The sequence below is a fragment of the Apaloderma vittatum genome, unplaced genomic scaffold (assembly GCF_000703405.1).
Source record: "Apaloderma vittatum isolate BGI_N311 unplaced genomic scaffold, ASM70340v1 scaffold15840, whole genome shotgun sequence".
Classification (NCBI taxonomy): Eukaryota; Metazoa; Chordata; class Aves; order Trogoniformes; family Trogonidae; genus Apaloderma; species Apaloderma vittatum.
The window spans coordinates 3396-28788 of NW_009696347.1; the positions used below are offsets into that span (position 1 = coordinate 3396).

Below are 25393 nucleotides of genomic sequence, written 5' to 3' on the forward strand. Positions count from 1 at the left end.
AAAATGAATTATTTCAATAGGATTGTCTTCAAAAATATTTGATCCGAAAAGATGTGATCTGATCTAGAGCAGAACTTCCATTTACTTCTACAGGTGCAGGATTAAATCCTAAATATTAAATATTTTAGACTTAGTAAGGTAATGGTGTTTTAAAAAGCTGAGGAGTTGATGGGCAAGATGCTCTGATAGCCAGCACTGTGAGGCTGTAATTACTAGCATAAACTTAAAAAGATGTGGTGGAAGTGGTGATGTTACACTAACAGATAGAGATCAGAATTGAGATCAGAATTTGGCTCCTGGGGCATGATGGCAGCAATTTTAGCAATGTAGTTTGTATAGGAAAGATTCATTTTTTTTCCCTAGGAGAGTATCAGCTTGAAAGAACACAGAGAAATCTTACCAGTTACAGACAAAAATGTCAAGGAGATGAGGAGATTTATACCCCAGTTCATGCTAGATGTCAAAGCCATGGCCCGTCCTCTGATCCCACCAGGGAAAATTTCACTCAGGACTAGCCAGGACACTGAAAAAAAAAAAAAAATTGTCTTTGAAAGGATGGCTTTCCTTGCTGTAGATAGTCCATAAATTTAAGTAAGGCCACAGTGATTTTTCAGGGATGTTAGGTTTGTGTGGGCAAGCAGCAGCCAGCATCACCCTGGGGCATCATCCCTGCCCTGCCCTGCAACAGGCAGCGCTAGCACACATGGAACTGGGGAAGTGAGCTCGGACTGCACATCTGTGTATGAAAGGGAGTTCTGATGAAATAACTCTCAAGTGACATAATACTAATAGAAGTGGGACAGCAAATCAAAGCAATCTTCAGCCTCAGAGCAGCACTGCGTGTTTACGCCATGTTATAAATCAACCTGCCACACCAAAGCTGGTTTGCTATTCCAGCTCTCTATTCCATGTAAGTGAGATTGCCGAGGTATAAATGAAGAGAGTGGGCCTGATTTTTTTGGATCCTTCATATCACACCACACCACAGGTAATCTAAATGCTGGTGTTGCTAGCCCGCAAAAACACAGACATGAAAAGCTAGCTGTGTAACCAACTTGATAGCAAGAGAGAAAAAAAAAAAATAAAGCCCCACCACATTTCTGTACCATTCCTGGTTATTAGAAAACAAAACAAAACAAAAATCCTCCACCCTCCTTTTTTGTTCATAAGCAAGATGCATTAGCAAATGTTTGCTGTGTGGAGAGGCTGTGGGTTGGCAAGTGACCAGCACAAGACCAGAGGGGTACACATGGATGAACTATGTCTTCAGATCCTTGGACCTGGCCGTGATAAATTGCTCCTCTGTGATGCTGTTTCTGCAAAATGACAGATGGAAGTTTCCTCAGGAGACTTGCATTGTGCAGTCTTAAAGTTAGATTTTAAAAATAGGCTGCTGTATGTGTGAGCATGTATCATGCTGCAATATGCCTTCATGTGCTTGTAGGATTCCGGTGTGACAGTACTGACAAAGGTAAAAAAGAAAAGCATGCTGTGGAGGGAGATTAGAAAGGACCAACAGGATGGGAGAAAAATCCCACCTGGGCCTTGAATCAACAGAGCAGATTAGGGCAACTCTATGTTTCTTTGTACCACAGATTTGAATTCCATAACGTTTTCTGAAGCTAGCCCAGATTTTTTAATTTTTTTTAAGGAAAAAGAATGGGAGTGACCTGGCAGAGGAGTGATTTTGTTGTGGAGAATCAAGACCACACTGTGTAACCACCTAACACTTTCGCGCAGTCGTGGCACACAGTTATAACAGTCACCACATCTAACAGCAGCAGTAGAGAGGCTTTTCTTCTTTTTTTCTTTTTTTTTTTTGACTCGGCTCACAGCAAAGTTTAATACACTCACTGCTGACAAGACAAGCATTGCTCTAAAGAAATACCCTGAGCGTGTTCAGGGCAGGAAAGAAGCAACGAAGAAGAGAACTGGCTTTTCACGCAGGTGTGTTTCCCTGCCAGTCCAGCTAGCCCTGTGCCTGCGTAAAACCAGACCCTGGCATTACTTGGGGATCTCATGGTTGTATTTTGCCCCTCCTCAACATCAGTGCAAATCAACTGATAACGTGTGGCAGCTCTGATACCATACGTTTTTCCAAGGAGGGCAGACTGGCCCTTTCAGGCTAACTACAATTTGTCTGCAGGTTAGAAACATACTGTTCTCCTTTTAAGAAAACAAAATACTTGAGGACCTGCATCAGCCGCAAATAGTGGTTACCTGTTCTTACTTCAACCGGTTATTTAGTTCAGACAGATCTCACCCACACAGCAGATCTGTTCTTTGTGCCTGCTAATGGTAGCTACTTCCTCTGGCATGGCCCTGACCTCTGCTTAGCTGGCGAGGCATGGAAAGGCTTATTCCCTGTGGAGAAAGAGCAGTTGTAGAAATCTGACGCTTATTACAGTGTTTATCCCTTTCCCCAAGGTGAGACAGCGATAACGATCGATTCTTTTCTTTTAGCACCTCTCTGGGATTGTTTTCTTTTATTGCTTGTACCTTTGCCAAAAAGCAGCGGCTGCTGTCGGTACAGCAGGGATGTGGCTTTCCCTTGGGGAGTCAGTAACTTGGTTCAGGCTCCCATTCCTAATGACTGCTGCTGCCTTGTGTACTGCGTGCATGCAGTGCTGCAGAAATTTAACCTGCACGCTCCCAAAGTCGCTGCAAGGTCAGCTGTGTGCTCTGCCTTCGCCAGCCTAAGCAGTGGCATTTTACAGGGGAAAACAGCCTATCCTTGAAAAGACTGTCCAAATAATATATCCCTCCCCTACCACCCACTTCTTCATCTGCTGTGTAAGCTAACATAATTTCAAAAAGATGCTGTGCCAGTAACCATGCTGCACACACTTGAGAGTTTTCAGTCTCTGTTCCAGCAACCTTTTGCTGGTGTTCATGGAATGGATGGGGAAAGCACTGGTGTCCTCCAGGTCAGCCGTGGGTATGAGATGAAGCTAATGGCTTGACATGAGTCTGTGTGCTGGGCTCAGCAGCTGCAGGATTTGTTCATGCAGCGGCTGCAGGTAATAACTCATGTTTGCTGACCTTCAATGCTTTGGATGTTGACAGCAGTTAAGAAAAATTGCACAGTTGAGTGGTCTTTTCTTATGGTACAATCTAGAGAAAAGAACACCCTCTGCAAATGCAGAAGAAAATACTGCATTGGATCAGAAAGTGTTTCATTAAATATCACAGAAACTTGATTCCCTGACATTCCTTGCCCATGTAGGTAGAGCAGAGGATACAGATAGACAAACAACCCCCTGACCAGGTGACATTCACCTCAGAACAAAGTCACAGGGGCTGTAGAGGTAGAAAACGGAATAATAATAGAAAATTTCAGCTGCTTCCGTTAAGGCTGAATAAATTGCATAACAGGCTGGGACTACATTGTAGGTACCATAGAGGATAGTTTCTTTTTGCACTTTGCCTGATACTTAATGAGAGGGAAAAAAAAGTAAAATCTTGCTTCCTTGCTGAGCAGGAGTAGTTCAAGATCTAACTGTCACAAAGATGCTCTGTTATTTTGGTTTTAACATTTCCGATTCAATATTCTTGTAGAACTAGAAGAGCCTAATACATTTTGTTTCAAAAGAAGAACAAAATTAGAATAAGACTGCTTTCTAGAAAGAAATTTAAGGGACAATCAGGGTAAATGTTTCAGTAGTATTGTGGAGAATGTGTAAATTACCTATCAGAAGCTTAAAATACACATGCAAACTAACAATTTATTTTTTTTTTAAAAAAGTAACTCAACACAGAGAAACAACTGAATGAAGAAGAGTGTTAGAAATAGAAATACGCCTTCCATAAAGGTGTACGCTTTGTCCAAACAAAGAAAACACAGTATAATTGCTGAAAAGTTATGTGCATCGTCAAGCAGCCAAGCAGTTTGAGAGTCTGCTTGAGGGGCCAGGGATGGAGGAGGTGACACATGCCAGCCTTGAAGAAAATCTTCCACGGGCATGCAGGAAGGGGTAGACTTCTGCAGACTTCTGTACAGAGCTGCTGGCTGGAGCTAGGATAAAGCTAAGTAATGTCAGTTGAAATATATGTGTAGTGTCTTGAGGAAGAGTTGTCTATTTTTTTCTGAGGAAAACCATGTGTCCTTGAAAGAGTTAAGGAACATGGGGATGGAAACAAATGGGCCACCATGCTTTCAGTTTCAAAGAGCTTTTGTGAAATATCATGAGATAGAAGAGAAGGTATTCATATAGATCAGTAACTGTTTATAATAGGAAGCAAAGGGCAAGGCCAGTTTTCACAGTGGAAGGAGATTATTAGATCTACTCAGTATATTTCCAGATCTCTCAGGAAAGAGAGGTGAATGGACATGCAAAACTTACTGACAGTAGGTACAAAACTACTCAGGGTAATAAAAATGAGGAACGATCATAAAGAGTTGCAAACGCCTCTTGAAACATTGAGTACTTTGGAAAAATGACCCATAAAACTCCTTATTAACACAGATGCAATAACACATAGGGGGAAAACCATCCACCAGTACCCACGCTACTGCTCAAGGCTGATGTGCTGGAGCCTCGGCGGGAAGTTCAGAGGCAGCAGCAGCTCTGGTGAGGCAGAGGTCCTGGATGCAGAGGCTTGGCAATTATTAGGAAGGGAACATGGTATGTGCCACTGAGCATGCCCTGTATTTGTCACACTGCATGCAGATTTTGTCAACTCAGAACTAGATGAGCCATGGAGAAAGGTGTGTAATGGGCCCTGCAAAGATGAGAACCCTTCAGCTTAGATAATGTGCAGCAGATGGAAACAGAGTTGAATTGGAGATGAGCAGAGAAGTTTTTGTTACATTTTTAAAGACACAAACCAAGAGAATCCAAGTGAAGTTACCAAGGACAGCAGTGAGGTAAGGTGCAAGGATGTGCCTTTTCGGACAATGTGTATTTTAACTATGGAACCCAATTTCATAAGATGCTTCAGATATGGAAAATATTTGTTGGTTAAAAAGATAAAATGCTGGGTGTTAAAACTTTATTTCTCTGTATGTGTAGGAAAAGATCCATCAAGTACTGTTGTTCACAATAGTAAAAATAAATGCCCAACATTTTTCTGAGAGTTCCCTAAACTGTAGATAGGCAGAAGGACACGCTGTGCCTGCTGCATGGGGCTTTTCTTATGTGTTTTCCCCCAGCATCTGCTAGTGGCTATTGTTGGAGGCAGGGCAACAGATTGATTGAGTGGCCCTTTTGTTTGAGCCAAAATGGCCAACTTAATGAGCTTTATATTTGAGTCATAAGCAAAGGGATGTCTCAAATATTCACGTTTCTTCCTTCCTTCCTTACTTTACAGCTATGCAATAAATTTTTAAAAAAATAAAATTGGCAGACTTGCAACAGAGAAGCAGAAAAATCTGAGAATATCTGAGAAATACTGTGAGATTGAGAGTAGTCAACATTCAAGTGAAGTACAGAAATGAAAAATGTCCTTGTTTTGACCTTATTCCTGCCAGGAGGCAGAAGCAAACCGAAAGCTGCTCAGCAGCTCTCATTAATGAAATATTAGATTCCCTGGGTATTCATTTGCTGCTTAGCATTTTTTCCTTTCCTATACCTGTATTGTGTGAGGTCAAGTTCTTTATGGTGAGATTTAGAAAGCGGCCCTTGCAATACTTGAAAGAATTTAAGTTTCTGAGGTATAAACTCTGGAAAGAGATTAAGTGGACTTACAGCTTAGGAGGGAAGTAGGCAGAAGTATGTAAGACTTTGAAAGGGAGGACTGGGCTGTTAGCAACACGAGGTCGAAGGGAAGATAAGGAAAGGATTATCCCACCAGTAATGCAGGCAGACATCTAAGAACATGTAACAAATGATCAGTGTTGGGGAAGGATGCAGGCAAACCACTGTGAAGCTGCCACAAGAGTGGCTTTGTCAAGACTACATTTTTTTTTTTCCAGGCTTATGGAACCCCATAGGTTTTTCATTTACCTGGTTTCTGGCTCTGCTGGGTATTAAAACAAATAGCCAGATGGCCAACTACTACTCACAAAAGGCCAGCTTCAGCACTGGTTTCCTTTTTTTTTTTCCAAAGGAGTTGTTGCAGAGGACGGCACAAGCCTTTGTGGTGTGCATGGTGATGAGATGTATACCTGTAGGGGCATGAAGCACTGGGGCAGAGCCAGGATTTGGGGATTGGGGAGGGGACACCTGCTGCTGTAGCACACCAGCACTGTCCCGACACTGCTCCCAGCACCCACACAATGCTACCCCTGAAAAGTCTTTCACAGCAGCTCTGGTGAAGGAGATCTAAGAGGGCTGGCAAAAGTGAGGGATGCTTAGACTGGAAAGGAGAAAGGGTGAGAGCGTGTCTGTCCTTTTCCAAAAGAGGTAATGAAACATGACACATGAAAAGTGGACTGAAACTCTGCCCATGGTTTTGTGCAAAAGGCTAAAGCAGACGATTGTCACTGGCATTAAAAATCAGTGACTCTGCTTAATGAGACCCATTTGTCACTCTGACTCTGCCCCACAATACAGGACTGAAGTGACTGCTCAAAATTAATAACTGGCATGTATGGAGAAAATGAGCAGCTATATTGGAGCTTTTGGAGAGCGTATAAGCTGCCAACAGAGCACCAACCTGCCAAGGGTCAAGTCCAACCCTGTCCTGTGTGCACACATTAAAAGTAGTGAAATTGAAATTTCTCTATTGCTGAGATAGGGGAGTCAGAAGAAGCCTCAGCTAATCTTATCCCTCTGGCTGAATCCTGAGCTCTGCAGGCAAAGGCAGCATGTACCTCATTCTGTGGCTTCCAAGGAATTTCTCTCCAAGCAGATTTGCGACTACTGGTTGCAAGATACCCGATATCAGTGATGATACAAAAGGAGCTGATGTGGTGTGGCAAATCTTAAATTCCTTTTCTTTTCTTCTGGTATACTATTTTTCTGTTTCTAATTGTTAATCCTTTAGGCTAAGTCTCTGAAGTAACATATGTTAGGGCAAGTGGGATTTAAACTTTTATTTCTGAGGATGCATCAAAGTACATAATTGTTGTCCAGTGTTTGTACTATTTGCATCACTACCTAATAGACAGGCTCAACACTCACATGTGCTCTTTTAAGGAACCTTGCAGTGGATCATGGAAATTACCCCTCACTTGCCTCCTCCCATTTACGTTAGAGCAGCAGGAGGGTTTTGAGGGAAAAGACTGTGAGACCAACACATTAGCTCCTTCCCCTGTGTTCTGGGCGACTTGAGAAGGAGAGCAGTGAGATGTACTTCACCTCTGATTTTCTGCAGCCATCCTTCCGCCTCTAACCTTCTTACTACTGTGAGCCTGCATTTTAATACTTTTTTTTACTATTTTTTTTTACTTAATGCAAGTTGTTCAATATATTCTTACATCTATTTTCAGTGATATTCAATTGCTGTTCATTTTCAGCTTGAAAGAATAGTCACAGACAAGAACTTTCTTATAGACAGTGATTCCCATCTGAAAGATTACTGGGAAAGAAGTGATACATGTATAAGCAATGGCAGAATTGTCTTAACTAATGTGATTTGTAGCCCATCTTGCCCAATAACAGTACTCAGCAGCAAATGTATCAGTAAGATATATTAAGCTGTCTGTTTACTGCAGGGGAGTTGGACTAGATGGCCTTTAAAGGTCCCTTCCAACACAATACATTCTATGATTCTAAGATTCTATGATGATTCTATGATTCTATGGTGCACCATAGCTTTACTATAGGCAGGTATGTAAATGTCTGTACCTCTTTTCAGGTCCCATAATAGAAGTTGATTTGAACCAATGTATGAGATGACAATTCTCTTTGCAACTGCATTTCACAGCCACTGTCTTTCTCTCATACTTTGTTGTGTCAACACTCAAATTGTCCCATCAAGACAGAAAAACTTGCAGGGAAGGCAGAAAGGAACAAAGACAGAGATAAAAAAAAAACATAAAACAAGCTTTGGAGGGAGAATGTGCTTATTAAAATAAATCATATACTGCCATCCAAAAAAAGTCCTCTTAATTAAAACCTGAAATGTGTGTTCCTGTTTGTAGGTGTTTATTTGTTCAGAATATTGAATCCAGGATAATCCTCTGAGGCATTTGCAGAGGAATGGCTGCAGAAGCCAGAGGCTCTAATTTAGGAGGAAGTTGTGCATGAATTAGTTCAGATTATCCCATATTTCACATCTAACAAGTATGGAAAGGAGAAGTTACCCAGCTGAGTGGAGTAAATGAACCTGTTTTTCCAGTATCCAAGGACTATTGTTGGTTCCTGAGAGGTGTGCAACAGAAAAGAGCTGTTGGGACACAGTGGTTGGGGGCAATTTAAGCCTTTGCTCTTGCAAAATAGAGATTTGTGTGTATGCTTTACAAAACTCCAGGTGGAAAGGACAAGGAACCATTTACAACAGTGACTTGTTTAGTGAGAGGCCTGCACTGATCAATATTTTTAAGTCACTCACTGCCTGCTGCAGCTCATACTTTGCTTTGGTTGCTGCTGGAGCGAGGCAGCCAGGAGGAAGGTGTGAAGGCTCTGGGCCTGCCTGCCCCACAGTGTCTTTCAGTTCTCCTTCTTTCGTAACAGTTTTCAGCGCTTAGGGTTGATTTTCAAAGGCAACAGAAGCTATGTGGCCTCCCATGTCTGCTTTCCCTTTGAGAAAATCTTCCTGGCTTTCCTCCCAGAACTCAGTGTGACACAGAAATGCAGATGCCATGGGGAGAATCAATCTCCTGACTTCATGCACTGACTTACCGTCAGGCCATGCTCTCTGCACTTTGATTGCCAGTCTATGCCTTCCTCAGCAGCGCCAATAAGTCACATGATTGCACATTTTTACCTTTCTGGCGTAATTATTTTCTCATATTTTATAATACATGTTTTAGTGTGATGATCTTTACAAGTGAAATAAAATATTGTCTTTGCACTTGAAGACCTACTGACAGTTCCAGTTTTTGCACAAAGCTGGTCCAAGATCAGCTTGCCTCTAAGAAATTCCTCCCAGCCCTCTCTCCCAAAGGAGATTGGATTTTATGAAGTCTGACATGTGCCCTATAAACTTTTTCACAGATTTCAGTGTCACAAGGATCTTCTGTCACAGACCACGGTCAAGGAAAAAAACATAAAATCTTTCATTGTCTTTGATATGCTTATCAAAGGCCACTATTATTTATTGAATGCTTAAGTGCAACACTGTGCAACACTTGACCTACAAAGTAAGAAGGGCAAATCTGACTAACGATAGGCAGCCTTAATTATCATATGAAAGCTTGTACAAGATGGTATGCTAGACTCACTTGACAGTGCACCACTTTACAGAAGATGATGTCCTTGTGGAAAAAAAGAGGATTGTTAGGCCCAATTACTAGTTAGAATCACAGCAATACTCATTCTCTAAATTATTTTTAAAAGTGGGTCTGGAGGTAAAATGCTTCATTTTGGCAAGCAGCTACTAACTGACCTGGATTGAACTTTAAAACTATGCCTGATTTTAAGCAGAGGAGCCATTCCTCTTAAGCAGTGCCTTTGTGTCAATAGATGTATTAATATCCAACTATCAGTAGAGAGATATTTATATAATCCAGAACACCAAAATCAGAATATTGACTCAAATCGCTGTTTAAGCAGAGCATAGTATGCCAAACTTTGTGGTCAGCAACAGCAGCTTGAACCACCATCATTGTAGAGACTCAGGAATACTGGCTGGGGCATGGTGTTATAACTCCCTCTTTTCACAGTGCCAAGTGCTGTGTCTTTTAGAAGGCAAAGCTGTTGACCTGGTGTACCAAGACTCTCCCTCATTCACTTACTTTAAAGTTAGGAACAGGAACACAGATATCGGTGAAAATGATGTCCCATATTTCAGGTGTGCACCTCAGTATGTAGCTTAAGTTCAGTCTTGGGGTTGAACAAGGCTATTCTGCTCTTTGCAAAACAGAGTCCTAAAATAATTAAGGAGATGCTCCCACTGACGTTGCCATGTATTATTACTGCATAAGCATTTTTTTCCCTATTATGATCTTTCTCATACTTGAAAAATCTTTCCAAAATTGTAGGTTCTATCAAGTTCGATGAAATTAACCTATCTGGCTGGTATTTTAGAAGACACCTTCTGTAATTTGAAATCCTGTAATTCAGCATCCAACTCAAAAAAATATCATAAACTGGCTTGCACTTCGCTACTACCAGGCAGACTGCTAAAAGGCAACTGGCTCCTGGGCTAGCTGATGTGTTAACAAGGGGCTTCAGTTAAATCTTTTCTGGAGCAAAGGAACAGGAAGAAGCAGGCAATTCACAGCCATGCTTCATTTTTCATTTTGGCATGCCTTGTCTCTCTACTGCAGTAGTACAGACACAATCTGAAATAAAGGCCACGAGACACCATTTGAATACCACAGAATTACAAATTAGATAAATATTGAGTGTCATATTCAAACCCCATGGATGCATGCATTAAAAGATGATTCAGTAGGAATGAACAGTGCTAGGAATCTTGTAAAATAGAGAATCCAAGATAATTTTTTAATTAACTGAAATAGGACTTTCTGGCCCTAGGTTTATTATCCTGGTTCAGATCCAACAAAGCATTTATGCTCTTGCTTATTTTTGACCACTTGATTTAATCCCCATCACTACCTCCTTTTCCAGAGCAAACCACAGAACAGCATCAAATTGATGCTACTCATTTCTGTGAAATTTAAGGCCAGGCCACAGCTGCTCTGCAAAATGTAGAAGCTCAAAAATAAAACATTGCAAACAAATGTCATGCGAGGCAATGTTGAGCATGAACGCCTGTTAACATCACATTCATGTGCACTATAAATTAGTACAATAACCACATGTTTTGTAAAAGCCTGAAATATTTCTCTAATGTCAAAGATATTGATGTGAATTCTAGACACCCATATCTTTTACCAGTGCTTTGCAAGCTAATGGAAGGCCATACAGCTTGCAGTATTTCAAAACACAGGAATAACCAGCTAAATCCGTGGAGCATCAGAATTTCCAGACTGACAGTTCTCTTTCCCACAAGATTTTTCAGTTTCTAGTAGAGTGTTTGGGGGCCAAGATTATGCCTAAGAGCATTTTGGGGCAGAGAAAAAGCAGTCTATGTAATCTGAATCATAAAGGTGTCAAGAGATATGACCTCTGTAGTCGAGTCCCTAGGCTGTTCGGCATCATATGCGAAACCAGCTGTTCTGAGTTCTGTTACAGATGCATTTAATGACTGAGGTGAATGAGACAGAAAAGGTTCTGCATTTAATTGTTCTGATGGTCAGGTAGCCAGTTAATCTAAGAATCACAGGAGTGTAGTCAAGGGGACTAGATTTGCCTCATGTGTAATTCTCTGGACTTTAGGGCAACGTTCCATCTCTGGGGTTTGGTTTGATTAATCCAAGAAAATGCATAAAGAAAGACCGTCACAGGCTGTATAAGATTACCTAAGAAGGACAGTGATGGGCTGAACGAGGGACTTATTTCCTTCCTTACCTCCATGGATTTCACTTTTCTTGTGAACTTTTGAGCTTCCTTCCATCCTACTTGATCCTTCATGCCTGATTTTCTTCCACCTTCCCCACTGTCCCCAACATGGGTTTAAAACTGCATTTAAATGACTTCAGCAACTCATAGTAATACGTAGGCAAAACAAGTAGGTTCTTACATAGGAATATAATATGATAGCATAGCATAATTCAATTGGAAAGGACCTACAATGATTATCTAGTCCAACTACCTGACCAATGCAGGGCTGACAAAAAGATAAAAATATGCTATATGTCAAATATTATCACACAATCAGTTTATTGATTACCCTAAATTCCCTCAATAGCCAGTGAGGAAAGGAGGGCTGCATCAAAGGAGAGGTCAGAGAGTAGGGGCCTGAAATGCCCCCTTAGGTGGGGAGAATATTTCCCTTTTAGAATTATCTGAGGAATCTGGCTCTCACATCAGTTACATTTCCAAACATGTTGAAACATCTGTTCTATTTTAGGTATAAATTAGCTCAGTTCTAAAGCATCCATTCAAGCTGTTATAAATTTAACTCTGATACACTCAATATGGCAAATCTGTCCAGGTTTAAACTAGAAATGGACATCATCCCAAACTAGTCTTTCATCAGTAAAAATTTGCTCCTAAGACTTGTCCTCACTAGGGGCTTGCCTTCACTGCCTTCCCTGCATGAGTTTTGTTCTGACAACCCATGCAGAGAGCTCCCACAGCAGCAAGACAGTGCATCACAGTGGGGGAGCCTTGTCCCTGCCCTGTCTTGGGGCCATCCAGGCTGGGGGGCACAAAGCTGCAATCCCAGGTCCCTCATATAGGTGGAACTTCATCAGTGTGAAACTCACAACCTACGGGTGGCTTGGTGGCCTGCCACCCTTCCCTGTGCTAGGACCCTATGGGTGCTCAAACCTGGCGCCCCAGCCTGTAGATTAAAGCTCAATGGAAAGCAGAGAGAAAAAAGTCTTTAACAACAGGTAAGATAACAGTCACAGAATCACAGAATGTTAGGGCTTGGAAGTGACCTCAAAAGATCATCTAGCCCAACATAGATCATCTGGTCTAACTCAGAAGCGAAGCCATTTGTCTCAGAAGGGAAGTCCCACTTACAGGTGCTTTTGCTGATTTGCATGTAGATGCCCAGTATGAACTGCCATGACGTCAGTGGAACTGATGTGATTTGCACTGGCAGATTATCCTGAAGTTCATTGGCCAACTGCCTAAACACCTTTGCAGTTATACAGAAACATGTTTAAAGGACTGACAGAGGAGGAAGAGCTCTTTTGTGCAAGACACCAACGCCACACATGCAGTCCAAATGCACATCACCCTTTCAATAAGTTATGTCTACTGCACAGCAAAAAATTCATGTGATATGTATGGATGCCCTTGAACTGCATTCCCACAACATGTGTAAAGGGGTCCTGCCCAAGTCCTTTCTTTCTCACTTGCTTTCTATTTGTTAGAACAAACTCAGACTGGGTAAAGAAATTGGCTCTGTTGGGTTCAGACTGAGTTTGCATTACTTGCTCCTCAGCTGAGGACTTGTTGGAGCCCCTCTGATTTTTGTTTGATAAAGAAGATTACCTCCACGCAACATCACATCCCTCTGTTAATGCATATGGTACTACTGTATCTTTTGGCTGCTTATTGTTGATCTCACCCACTGAGACCTCCTCACTAAGGGGATATATAGGAAAATATGGAGGGAAGTTGCCTCTGTTTAGTCTTCCATCCTAAATGGTGCAAAAGGAGATGACCAAGAGAAGCAGATCTTTGGTAACGGATGTCATCTGACAACTGAAGTTGAATGTTTTTAATCAGATCTGTGAAGCAAGCAGCAGGACTCTGGGAACCCACTCTGTTTCAGAAAGAAAGCTGTTAACCAAGAGAACTCTCTTGCACATGCTTCACTCAACCCCGAGAGTCCAACATTTACAGCCTCACTTTGGAAAATAATTCAAACACTCTAGGAGTTTGTTTTCTGCATCTCAACAAGTTGTACGACACAACAGCAATGAGTGAAGGAAATGATACCTCTGTTAAAAAGATGGACCTTTTTTTTTTTCCCCTCAAATGATTTGAACAGAGCATCTGGCAAATGAGACACTTTGCAACCCTTTCAGTTAGCTCTGTGTCATTTAGTAAGTGGTCATGCGTGGTCCCGGCTCTGACTAAAATTCCTCTGTGTGTCCTTTGTGTTAAATTTCCAGGGTCACACTGAGCTTTTAGCTTGGGTGGTGAATTGGTGATCTACCTCAACGCTACACTCATCTCACTAGCCCGCTCTCACTGCTCCCTGCGCAAGGGGTAGCAGCATTTCTGGGAGGCTCTAATTTCTCCTGTTTCCCCTCTGCATACAGCAGGTTTGAATGCCTCTCCTTGCAAACATGCACTGAAAACACTGAAGGGCCCCTCTTGCACTCTTCACACTTCACATGGCAGCCAGAGAGAGGACTCTTTTGGGCTCTGCAGGCATCTTTCCCTGGTGAGAACAGCTGATCCTCGTTTCACCTTTCTGGTATGCAGACAAAGGTAACTCAAGACAAAGCTTGTGTCAAGTCAGTCCCTTTAGCTAATAACCACCTTGAAACGCCTCTGCAAACACCCCTGGAGAGACAGCATGTGCTATTCTGTGACGTGATGCAACACTGATTTGTTGCACCTACAAAACCTCCTCATAATAGTGTGAAATTGAGTGTGAACAAGCAGTTGAATCACAGTTCATCAAACATAATTAATCTGAAACGGAGCAGCAGAAATACCCCTTTTATCTTGCCTAAGGGTTGATTATATAAATACAGAGCACCCCAGAATCAAAAAAGTGATGAAGCAGATGCTTACTAGCCTTTGAATTCTTTTATAATGCAAAAATGGCTTTTATCTCCCACTGTCTATTTCTGAGTGCTCATTGCTGTGCTGCCTGGGTGCTTTGATAAATGGCAATAAATATATTTAGTTCATTTAAAAATCCATCTACTTCATGTAATTTGGAGACAAAAGAGAATCATGAAAAAATACAACATTTACAAATGTCTACTGTGCAAATCTGGACTGTAAGTTACTCTTTGAACAGAATACTAAAAAAAAGAAGGAAAAAAAGAGATAATAGAGCTCAGCTGCGTGATTTGCCCTATGAAGGGTGTACCATTTTCCCAGTGGCCTTACATAGATTCTACTTTATTACCACAGGACATAATGGCATAAGGACTCAAAATGACGTGAGTGAATTTGTTGCAGAAATGGCCTTGTGGGATGGAGGGAAAAAAGCAAGATCCTCTTTATCCAAAAGAAGCTGGTTTGGTCTGTGGGTTACAAACAGACATGTCTCCAGCAACATTTTCACCCTAGCCAGCAGATCGGGAAGACATTGTGCAGAATATGAGATTTTTGCATTCAAAAATAGTGATGCAAGGGAATTACAGTGCTGCTGTGCCCAGGTGCCCAGGCACCACCCAGCCACAGCAGCCAGCAAGAGCAGCCTTGATGCCTCCGTCCTGTTTAAGAGAAGACAGAAGGTCTGGTCCAGACCACAGAGCAGATTTAGAGATAAATAACACAAACATGTTAAAACTGTTTACTTTATATAAGCAGAGGGGCTCATTTTAATTTTTTCTTTCTTTACACTAAGAGGGGCATGCTGAGGAATGAAAAGCTAGGCTTTTAAAATACATTCAAGAATATATTGAAGGCTGCATATGAGACACAAATCATAACCTCGCATCCCAACCCAGGCAATTCAACCACAACAGATCCTTTTCAGATTCCAACAATCCCTTGATTCTCTGACTCTTGCATTTTCTATATAATGCCAATTTTAACTGAATAGTGTACATTTAAAGGCATGGAAATGTCTTGAAAGTACCTGTGATTTGTGTCTCTCCTAGACCTGGCCTTCCCTTGCTATAGAAATGCATGTGTCAGTTTAAATTGCCTCACTGTGACTTTACATAATTTCAACGTGCTGGAGCTGAGACAGTGCCTGTTCTTTTCCATTGAGAACATTTGTGCTCTTGGTCAAGAAAGAGGTCTGAAAACAAGCATGGGCCTCAAAGACTTCTCATAATAGCCTGGCAGTCACACCTCAGTTTCTGTGGCCCTCAAGGAAACAGGCATCGTTATCGTTAATTTCACATTAGGCCAACTCAAATGACCAGGAACCCACTCACAGCCCGGTCAACAGGAAAGCAGCTTTCAACAGGAGGCTGAGCCTTAATACGCAATCCTGCCTTGTGGGTCATTGAGTGTGTGTTTGAAACACGCAAGTAAAAGCTCAAGTAACATTTTCTTTTCAGGGCTACATCCATGGCTTTGAACCTTTGTCATCCAAAGCAGAATCCAGCCCCCAGACAGTGTGCAAGGGAAGGAATAATGCTGCAATAACACAGTCAAGCTCGCTGCCCTGGCAATGAATGCTTATCTCACACTGCTCCCCCAGTGAGTAATGTTTAAAATAAACAAATATTTCAGGGGAGTTGCTGTTAATGCAATTGTTGGGTTGTATTCTTGTGGCAAGCTTTTTATCATAATAGTGAAGCAGGAGTACAGTGTGTTTGCAAGGCAAGTTTAAGTCAGGGCACAAAAGCACATAAAGTCAGTTAATAAATAATTGACTCTGTACATGCAGGTTTTGCAATGTGGCTTAAGAAATCAATCACTTCAAAATACAGTAATATACAAGTGCTATTGAAACAAAAAACAAAATAGAGAAATTTAGTTACTAGTTCCCAAGAATGGCAGACATTCTCCTCCAGAGAGAGTGGGAACCATACAAGTGCAATAGCAGTACTTTGGTTGTGCAGTGATGTACTTTTGTGTTCTTCCACTTGTGCTGTTCAGCACACGTAGTGGCGATGATAACTAGTTTGTTCATGAACTACAATACATTGAATGTCTTTTCGATATCAATAGACTGTTATCTAATCGGGGAGCCAGAGCCTCAGCGAGATTTAGGTATGCTGGCATTTCATGGGTTTGAAGGTGTCATACCGTACAGAGGTCTGGAACTTATCGTTATCTTGGGTTTGTGAGTTAGCAGCAGCAAATGCCTACATCTTAACCTTCCCAATGTAAGGACACAATAGATCAGAAAGAGGAAAGATAGTTAAGGCATCCCATAATTTTGCTGTACAGAGCTCACAGCAGTTCAGAACTTCACAGCAGAGGAGTGTTTAATTACACCAAAGTGAAGGGAGATTAGGCCATTGACCTCAGTGGGCAGGACCTTTTCCTAAAAAGTATGCCCCACTCCACCAGGACAGTCTGTGACGGTACCAACACGCATTAGCAGAAAACACTGCTTTGCCCAACTTGGGAACTGCCTGATGGCAAGCTGGGTGTGTCATCCAGTTATAAGTAAATCATTACAAAGAGTTAGAAAGATGAAACACTTACTTGGTCCAAGCCCTATGGAAAATGCAGCAACATAAACAAGCAGGCTGGCCAGCGAGAGCCACTTCAGGACAACAGGAACCTCCCCACTTTCCATGTGAGACCCTGCTATGCCTTTGCCTCCTGCCATGGCAGTCCTGTTCAGTTCTCCTGTCCTGGCAACATCTGGGCTTCTCTGCACATCAAATGACAGTCTCTCTGGTGAAGCTGTGCCAGCAAAGAGGTCTTTGAGACTTCCGTTGGTGACACCAGTGAGGTTCCCTGGTCTCTGGAGAAATAAATCCTCTGGAGATTGGCTTTTGCAGACAATTGTGAAATTCACATGTATGTTACGGTTCACTAAGCCCATAGTAACCAAGGATACTGCCATAACAGAAGAGCCAATACATAGAAAAGTTTTACTTCCAACTTGATCCACAAAAATTGTGGCTGGGATTGTGCTGACCACTTTAACCACTCCAACTCCAGTAGAAGCCAAGCTGGCAGCTTCATTGCTCTGGAACCCAACTGACTTCAAGACAGTCGATGCATAAAATAAAATGTTGGGTTGCCCAGTTGTTTGGACAAAAAAGACCAGAGTGAGTCCTACCAACATTCGGGCCCTCATGTTGTTTTTTGAACGAAACAGGTCTAAGAAACTATACTGATGTTCATCTTTCAGGGAAGTCTTGATCACAGTAAGTTCCTTAGTAGCATCTGATGTTTCCCGTAGCCTCTCCAGTACTTTCCTTGCAGCTTCATCATTATTTTTCATGACAAGAAACCGAGGACTTGGAGGAAGAAAGTACATGGTGACAGCCTGCAAAGCACCTAATGGAATGACAAAGCCAAACATGTACTTCCAACCATGAGATACGCTGGCAAATGCATAATTTGAAATATAGGCAAAGAGAATGCCAATCACAATCATGAGTTCATTTAATGATACGAGGAGGCCTCTTCTGTGCTGTGGGGCGATCTCAGCAATGTACACACACGTTGCGATTGATGATAATGATATGGAAATACCTATGGCAATCCGACCCACAATAAGTATCCCATATGATTCATAGGGCAGTAAAATCAGACTTCCCAACACAAGTAAAGAAGATGCAATAATAATAGCAAGTCTCCTTCCAAATCGGTCTATCAGGAATCCACCAATAAGAGATGCAAACAAGGCTCCAAAAAGAAGGGAACTTACAACAATTTCTTGCTCTTTGCAAGACAATGCTAATATGCTTCTCATCTGTAGAAGAGCTCCAGAGATAAGGCCCAGCTCATAACCCATCAGAAGTCCACTTACAGCAGCGACGGCAGAAGTTAGAAAAGTAAATATTCCACAGCCTGAAACAAGACAAAACGCACGAATAGTCAAAGTGTGAGTTCTGCAACATTCTGACAACTAATAATACCAGTCCAAAAAATCTTTTTGTAACTTTTAGGCAAAGAAGTTAGGTGCATGCAAATGCAGCAGCAGTGGTGACATAAAAGGCTATTTATGAAAAGAAAAAATAAAACATTTTAAAAATCATACAAAACTCTCAATTTGAATGCTTTTGGGTTCCTTATCTTCCTGATCAGAAGTCAATCAAGTTTTGATCAGGCCCTAAATAATTAAACTTTCTGCCTCAGAATATCATTGCAAAAGGCAACACTGGCAGTATCAGAAAGCAAGTTTTGCCTTGAGATGTTCTTGGTGTTGTTCCTGTACTGAACTGAAGAAGTCTTGTCTACCCAACTACTGTATCATGGGCAAAGAAAGTAGCAATTTCCCAGCCAAATTTCTTCAACTTTGACTTGAATAAGTATTAAATTTTCCCTTGACACTTACTAATTCCATTATTCACCTAAGGATGCCACGAAGGATGCTGGTACCTGTGCTTTTATTTTTCCAAACAAACTTATCTACTGAGTACCAGGCTGATCCAGATAGCTGGAGTATTCTAGGGAAGCCAATCTCTGAGGTACAAATTCATGAACTTTCTGGGCTTTGCTCATCACTAATCTCAGATCCTTTCGAATATTAGGATCAAATATTTTGCATGGTTTATGACAACCACAGTGTCAGGAATAGAAAATAGATGGTGAAAAGATAAACCTAATGGAGATTATATGCCTTTGAATGTCCACTTTAAACCAAACCTATTTTATACAACTGCAATTCATTGTTTATTGTTACAAGATAGATTTGACTGATCGTATTCTACTAACTGTGAAGCCTTTTGCACCCTAAACTTTGAGGAATATATCAGTTTGTTATTGTTGGTCTTGTTCTTTCTCCCAGCATGATTTTCCTGTCATCTTGATGTTGGCTGCCACACAACTAGGAAAAGAGTAAATTGACTTGTGATTTTCTGGTTAGTTGGAGAGATAGGATGTGTCTGAGGAGAGGTAGCTTTTGCAGTGTAGCAGAGCCCGTATTTCAGTTAATTCTCCTGGAACAAGTACTTTTCAGCTTGGCTGGAAAGTAGTATGTGGTAGAAATGATATATGGACTTTGTTTATTTTTAGTTTATTTTTCTAAGGCATTAAGGCTCTTTGATCACTCTGGCTGCCCAGAATTTCTTGCCAGTAACTTTTGAGCACATTGTCAAGGATCAGTCCCATTTGACAGAGGGTATTACATTTCTAAAGCAAAAATTGTGTAGTGAAAGGAGGAGGGCAGCCCTAGCAGTACGTCTCCACTACTAAAATAAACAGTGCCAGAGCCCAGGCCCAGACCCTGACACATTGCCACATACCCTGCTACATTCCTGGCATGGTCCCTGGCATGGTTTTGCCCCAAGCTACCTCATGCTTTCCCAGCAATTCCCAGATGCCACTTAGCTCATGCCATGAGCCCACCATCATGTCCCACATTTGCTCCACAGAAGGCCCAGTTGTTTTGGAAGGCAGGAAAATATAACAGTGTGAGTCTAAGCTGCGCATCCTGGGTCAGGGGAGGTGTGTAAGCCCATTAAGTCTATTAAGATAAGTATCTGCTATTAGCTTTCCTACCTGGCTCTGTGTTCAATCCCGTTAAGTCAAGCAGAAGCCAAGCGTCAGCAGCCCCGAGCTATTGGGTGCACCCAGCACCTCAGCCCACTCTGCCTCTGGGCCCAGGCAGCTGGCAAACCAGAGGTAGACAAGAGACGATGCAAAAGACACATAGTTTTGTTATGATGGGTTGTAGAGGCGCGGAGGAAATGGGAGTATTGCGAGAAGTCTTTCAGAAGGTGGGGGTGGATGGTAGATTTATTGTGATGGATGTGGGACATCTCAGAGAAAATGTCAGAAGCAAATTTGCAAAATTTATTTTTTTTATATGTTGTTCGTGTCTGTATTATGTCTAGCTCTTTTTCTTTCTGCAGTATCTGAGTTCATTGCACTTATTTTGAAGAGAGACTAGTATGTGGGTTAGGTCAAGGCCCTGCTGTACTTCCTTCACACACCGAACAAATAGCACTTCAGTGGAAGTAACTACTGACTCCAGTGAATCTACTTCTTGCTACATGTTCTCCATCCTCAATTGTATGCATGCAATATATGGTTTATTATTGCAAAACCTATTTTTTATCTCCCTTTTATACTTTTGACTTACTTACTCTCTGTATATTGCTAGATCCAGAAAATATATCCTTCCAAAGAATCCTGGCTGGAAATTAGGGCTGGTAACAACACAGTGTTTTGCTGAATGAATGAGCTTGGGTATTAGAAACTACACTGTTAACGTGATCACAGTGCTTTGCCCAAATTGCTGCTCAGTGCTGAGACTTGGGCCTTCTTGGATATTTCTGCATTTTAGGTCACCAAGTCACAAAGATTTAACCTAATTTTTTGGTTTAATTTATATGTTTTGAAGCCAAAAGAGACCACTGTGGTCATCCAGACTGACACTCATGAACACCACAACATAATCCTTCAGACACATTTAAATGACATTTTACTTGAACTAGGCCATTTGAATTATTCAGCTTTGATTTAAAAATTGCTAGTGGTTGAAAGCCAATGGCTCTAAGTCATAAGTTGTCCCAATGGTTAATTGCTTTCGCTGCAGATTATCTCTAATTTGTTTCTAGACTTAACTTCTGCAGCTTCAGCTTCCAGACGTCAGATCCAATTCTCCATTTGCCTGCACTTAGCTGTATTCACTAAGTACAAAATTATAGTCTGTCATCGAGTCATCCCACAGACCTCTCCTTGATAAGCTACTTAGCCTGTGAGGCTTTACAAGTTTACCAGTCCCTTAAGTATTCAAAGTTCTGTTCTCTGAACTCTGTTCAGATTATCAACTTCTTCAGTAAATTGTAAGCCAGACCCAGTGCCCCTGCAGTGGTTGCACAGCGCCAAATGCAAACTGGATGTAATTGTCCAGTTCCAGGTGGACTTTTTACCCTCTATTCATCTTAGGATTGACTTCTGTTAGTTATCTCCCAGGAAAACCACCTTCTTTTCTGATTGTTTTCTTTCCAATCCACTGCCTTTCCTTTAAATATGGCCTACCTTCTTGCATCTTAGATAGGAATGCAAATCACTTTACGTTTGTCTGACTAAAGCACATAGGATGGGTTCAACATACCTAACTGTGAAAGATCTACAGCATCTCTAGATTTCTGCTGTGATCACTTGTGAAAAATAGGCACTTCTAGATATCTGAAGCAGGTCAGATGCCTGTTTCTCTCGATTGCCTAAAAAAGGAATCTGTGTGGCTTGCTCAGATGCAGATGTCTAAAGTTAGCAGAGAGGAACCCCAGACAGCACATTCATTTGCAATCAGCAGACCAAGGCATGCAAATTGCATTCAGTCAGTGACATATCCCATATTAATTGCCTGTCACCTTTATCACCCACAAATACTCTGTTACTATCTTCTTTTCCAGGCAATTGAGGAAAAAATGCTAGAGTAACAGCAGGAAAAAAACTGAGTTTAAGGCTCTCCAGCAGAAACACAACAATGTGGGCTGTGTCTTCTATTGACACTATGAGGTCAGTGTCCTACACAGCTTTTAATTCTCTAAATAAGTGATTGTCGGTTTTGTATGGCTCAAGTTTCTGATTCAGAATGACAGTGCCAAGTCAAACATCTTGACAGAGTCCACCATCAGCACTGTTCTTTGCATTCCAGAGTGTGCTCTCCCCAGCCTGTGGTCCTCAGATCAGAGCAACCAAGATGATTATTTATTTTTGATCTGAGAGGTCATACAAGCTGGGCGTGGAGCTTGGACACCTGGGAAGTTGCTAACAAAGCCCTCAGGCCCATATATTTCTTGCTTCTCCAAGTATAGCGGCTTGACCAATGTCTTAATATTTCTTTGGTTTGCTTTTACTGGGACAACTGGTATCCTCGTTCATGTGTTTAGTGTCAAATGCTTCCAGTTGCATAGAAATAGTGGAGGGCTGTAACTAAAATAGACCCCTGGGAGAAAGGCAGATTCTGATGTGATGTAGAGGGAGACACATTGTCTTTCTGCACTAGCAGCAGCAAAGGTAGCAGTTAACTTGGTGTCTCTTGTCCGTCATAGCTACTGTTCTGCTGAAAAACATCTTTATATTGCTATGAGGTTATGTTGTAACTGGTGTACCTAAGAATTACCTGCTCAAAACTGCCTGCTGAGTCAAACTGTGACACCTCTGCTTGGTTTTCCTTCAAGGTCTTCCTCCAGATTCCCTCTGATTTCAGCATATACTTTGTTTTAACATTTCCATGTTGCAGTAGTTGTACTCACAATCCTTTTAAGTGTTACTTAATTATGTTACTGGCAGTTCATAGGCATTCCTTTTTCTAATAAGAAAGCTTCTTAAAATGTATATTCCTCTTATTTTTATGAGATGCCTGCAAAATACATGGCAGTGTGCAGCCCAGGGGGATAAAATATTTTAATGATGACTTCCAGAGAAAGTTTTCCTTCTGCCTGCAACAAACACCACGGCTAATGAGTGTGTGGCTGGTATGTGACGAGTGATTGGAAAGTCTATTCTCTAGTTTCCCCATGTAAACAAAATGGTTTCTCACAACTGTTACTCAGGTCAAAAGCAGCACTACTTGGCAAGCAAACTTATCTTTAAGAACGTTTGCTGGAAATGTTTATGTTTAGTTCCTGAAAAGGAGACCAAATGCAGTTGTAGTATAGCACAGTGTACTGCTGATGAGCCTGGATGTAGCCAAGTAGTAAGGGTGTGCCCTTTTCAAGCACATATTTTGGAAGGTACAGTCCTTCTGAAGGCAAAAATATTTGGTCTGTGCGTGTGTTTTATGGGCATTATGTATAAATTATCTGTTCCAGAGAAGATCAGCAAGCAGGCTGAACTGGGAAGCACCACTCTTCCCCCACTGCATGTGGAGGAGAGCTATGGGGAAGGTGCCTTGGAGCCCTTTCCATCTCTTCTTGACATTAGCACCCTCCACATTAGTCCCAACACTGAGATTTCTGTGGTGTAGTTTTTCTCTCCCTTCTCTCAAGACAATATGTGGTGTGTGTGCAGAAGACTAGTGGGATGGAGTGAGGGGGGAGATTACTTCTTTACAATGACTTGTGCAAATAAATCTATTTTTATATTAGGGGACTCAACAGTCTCTTCCAATGTGGTGCTTTCTTCTATTGACTTTGATTTAATATGAGGTGAAAAATGTCTCAATTTGGGAGGGAAAGACAGTACTTTCCTGGGAGGTCAAATGTACGTTCTTTAAATCCTTGAGGATTCTCTGATCTGTTTAGACATTTGGAAAGTGAAATCAAGCTCTGACAACACTAATAAGCACAGGCTGGAAAATCATGACAGGTCATTCATAGATGTGAATCCACATCCTGGAATCTCCTTTTTTCAATAGACCAAGGGATCTACTTTTATCCATGATAAATCTTAGAACTACAGCATCTGTAATTGAAAATTTTAAGTTATCTTTAGCAGCATATTTCTTCTCCATCTGACATGCAAAAAGGTTTCCTTTACAGGGAAATAGTGTTGAAAATTCCCTAAATTGTCTTTAGAGGAGCATTTTGCTAAAGTGTATAGCGTGTGGATCACATTTTATAGAATAAATATTTAATGGCATGTGTTGGGAATTGCTGCATAATTAGATCATGGTTTTGCTTCCTGTTAAAGGTGGTTATCCCATTTTCATGCCATCATGACCTTTGCTGCACCGTCACAGTCACTTTCTTTGTCTCATCCAGTTGTCTGGTGTGAAGAGATATATGTCACTCCATCTATCTGCTCTAATGCCTGAGGTTTCTTTAGATCCAGTAGCTGTTTGATAGGTGCATTTCTCCTATTAGCTAGGATCCAACTGATCTAACTGTCCCTCTAGAAGCTCAGCATGGGATCTAAAACAGTTGCCGAAACAAGACATTATGTGATGAAATAAATGATATCTTTGGGACAAAGTTATGTTGCAAGCAAAGCTGGAAAATCTCAGAAAATATTAAATTTACCCAAAAATAGTATCAGGGACATATGGGATCATGACCATTTGACAAAAGCGATTCCTCCTGCCCAAGTGTGAAAGACAAAACAAAAAAAATTTGTAAATTGGTCTGTAAAAAAGGGCAGAAGAAAACTAATGTATCACACATTTTCACACATCTAAATTCCTGCAGTGGTGGGAAGCATTGTATACTTTGTACAGCATAAGCCTGATGAATGTGTTGTGTGAGTAATATTTGAATTTCATAAACAAAAGCTCCCTGGCACTGATGGAAAAACAGGGAACACAGATCCTGGACAGACTCACCCTGGCAATCTTTCCATCTCTCTTAGTGCTCTGCCATGTATTCTCATTCTGTCAACAGGTAGCCTGGTCCTTCATTGCATTAAACGGGATTTGGGTTTGTTATTTTTCAGTAAGAATCAGTAAGTTCTTTTAGTTCCTAGCTAGGTAGTTACAAATTCCTCAGGTTGCTGCTTTAATATCTGAGAGTAAGGTCAAGTGTGTAATTTGCATGTACTCTTATAACCATAGCCCTTTTGATGCAGTAACTTTGCTGTCTGTTTATTGTAACTGCTGTGCTTCCCTTCGATAACAATATCCTATAACCATCTGTATTGCCCTCGCTTACGCTGAGGTAGTGTTAAATATGTCTGCAACCGACTGGCTTTCTGTTCTTGGTTAACCTCTCTTTGCAGGTATCAGTAGACGTTGCTGGATTGATCACTATTACACTCCAGCAAAGCATTTGTGCCTGTGGTATCTGAACATTCCATGGGTTAGCTCATTCACTTCTAAGTGAACAAAACCTGCTTGAGACACAGTTATTTCTGGCTTACAGCCATGCTTTCCTGTTTGGGTACAGCTGTCTTGTGGGTGAGAGGTGTCATGATTGTGGGTCATTTTCCTCTTGATCTTATCATCACTGAAAGAGACTCAAGACGCAAAACCATGCTGTAACTTAGAAAAACTGGCTGGGTAGGACAACAAAGGCGAAGAGCTAGGAAATTCAGCTTCAGCACTTAAAAATCCTTGGCAAAAGAAAATCCACAGTTCATTTTTCAGGGTGTCAGCACACAAACTCTCTTTCTTCCTGAAGTGCTAGGTGAGAAAAGACAGGAGGGAGTCCCCGTGTGTGTCC

The 25393-nt window shown here is 41.4% G+C and overlaps 1 protein-coding gene across 1 annotated transcript in view; it reads right to left on the bottom strand.

Annotated features, from left to right (window-relative positions):
• The window catches only part of SLC2A12 (solute carrier family 2 (facilitated glucose transporter), member 12), a 27899-nt gene that overhangs the window by 1931 nt on the left and 575 nt on the right, over positions 1-25393 (bottom strand). The window contains exons 2-3 of the mRNA XM_009874582.1: positions 16869-18191; positions 401-523 (exon numbers count right to left, since the gene is read on the bottom strand). Of these exons, the coding sequence (XP_009872884.1) occupies positions 401-523; positions 16869-18191 (1446 nt within the window). The remainder of the gene's footprint in view (positions 1-400; positions 524-16868; positions 18192-25393) is intronic.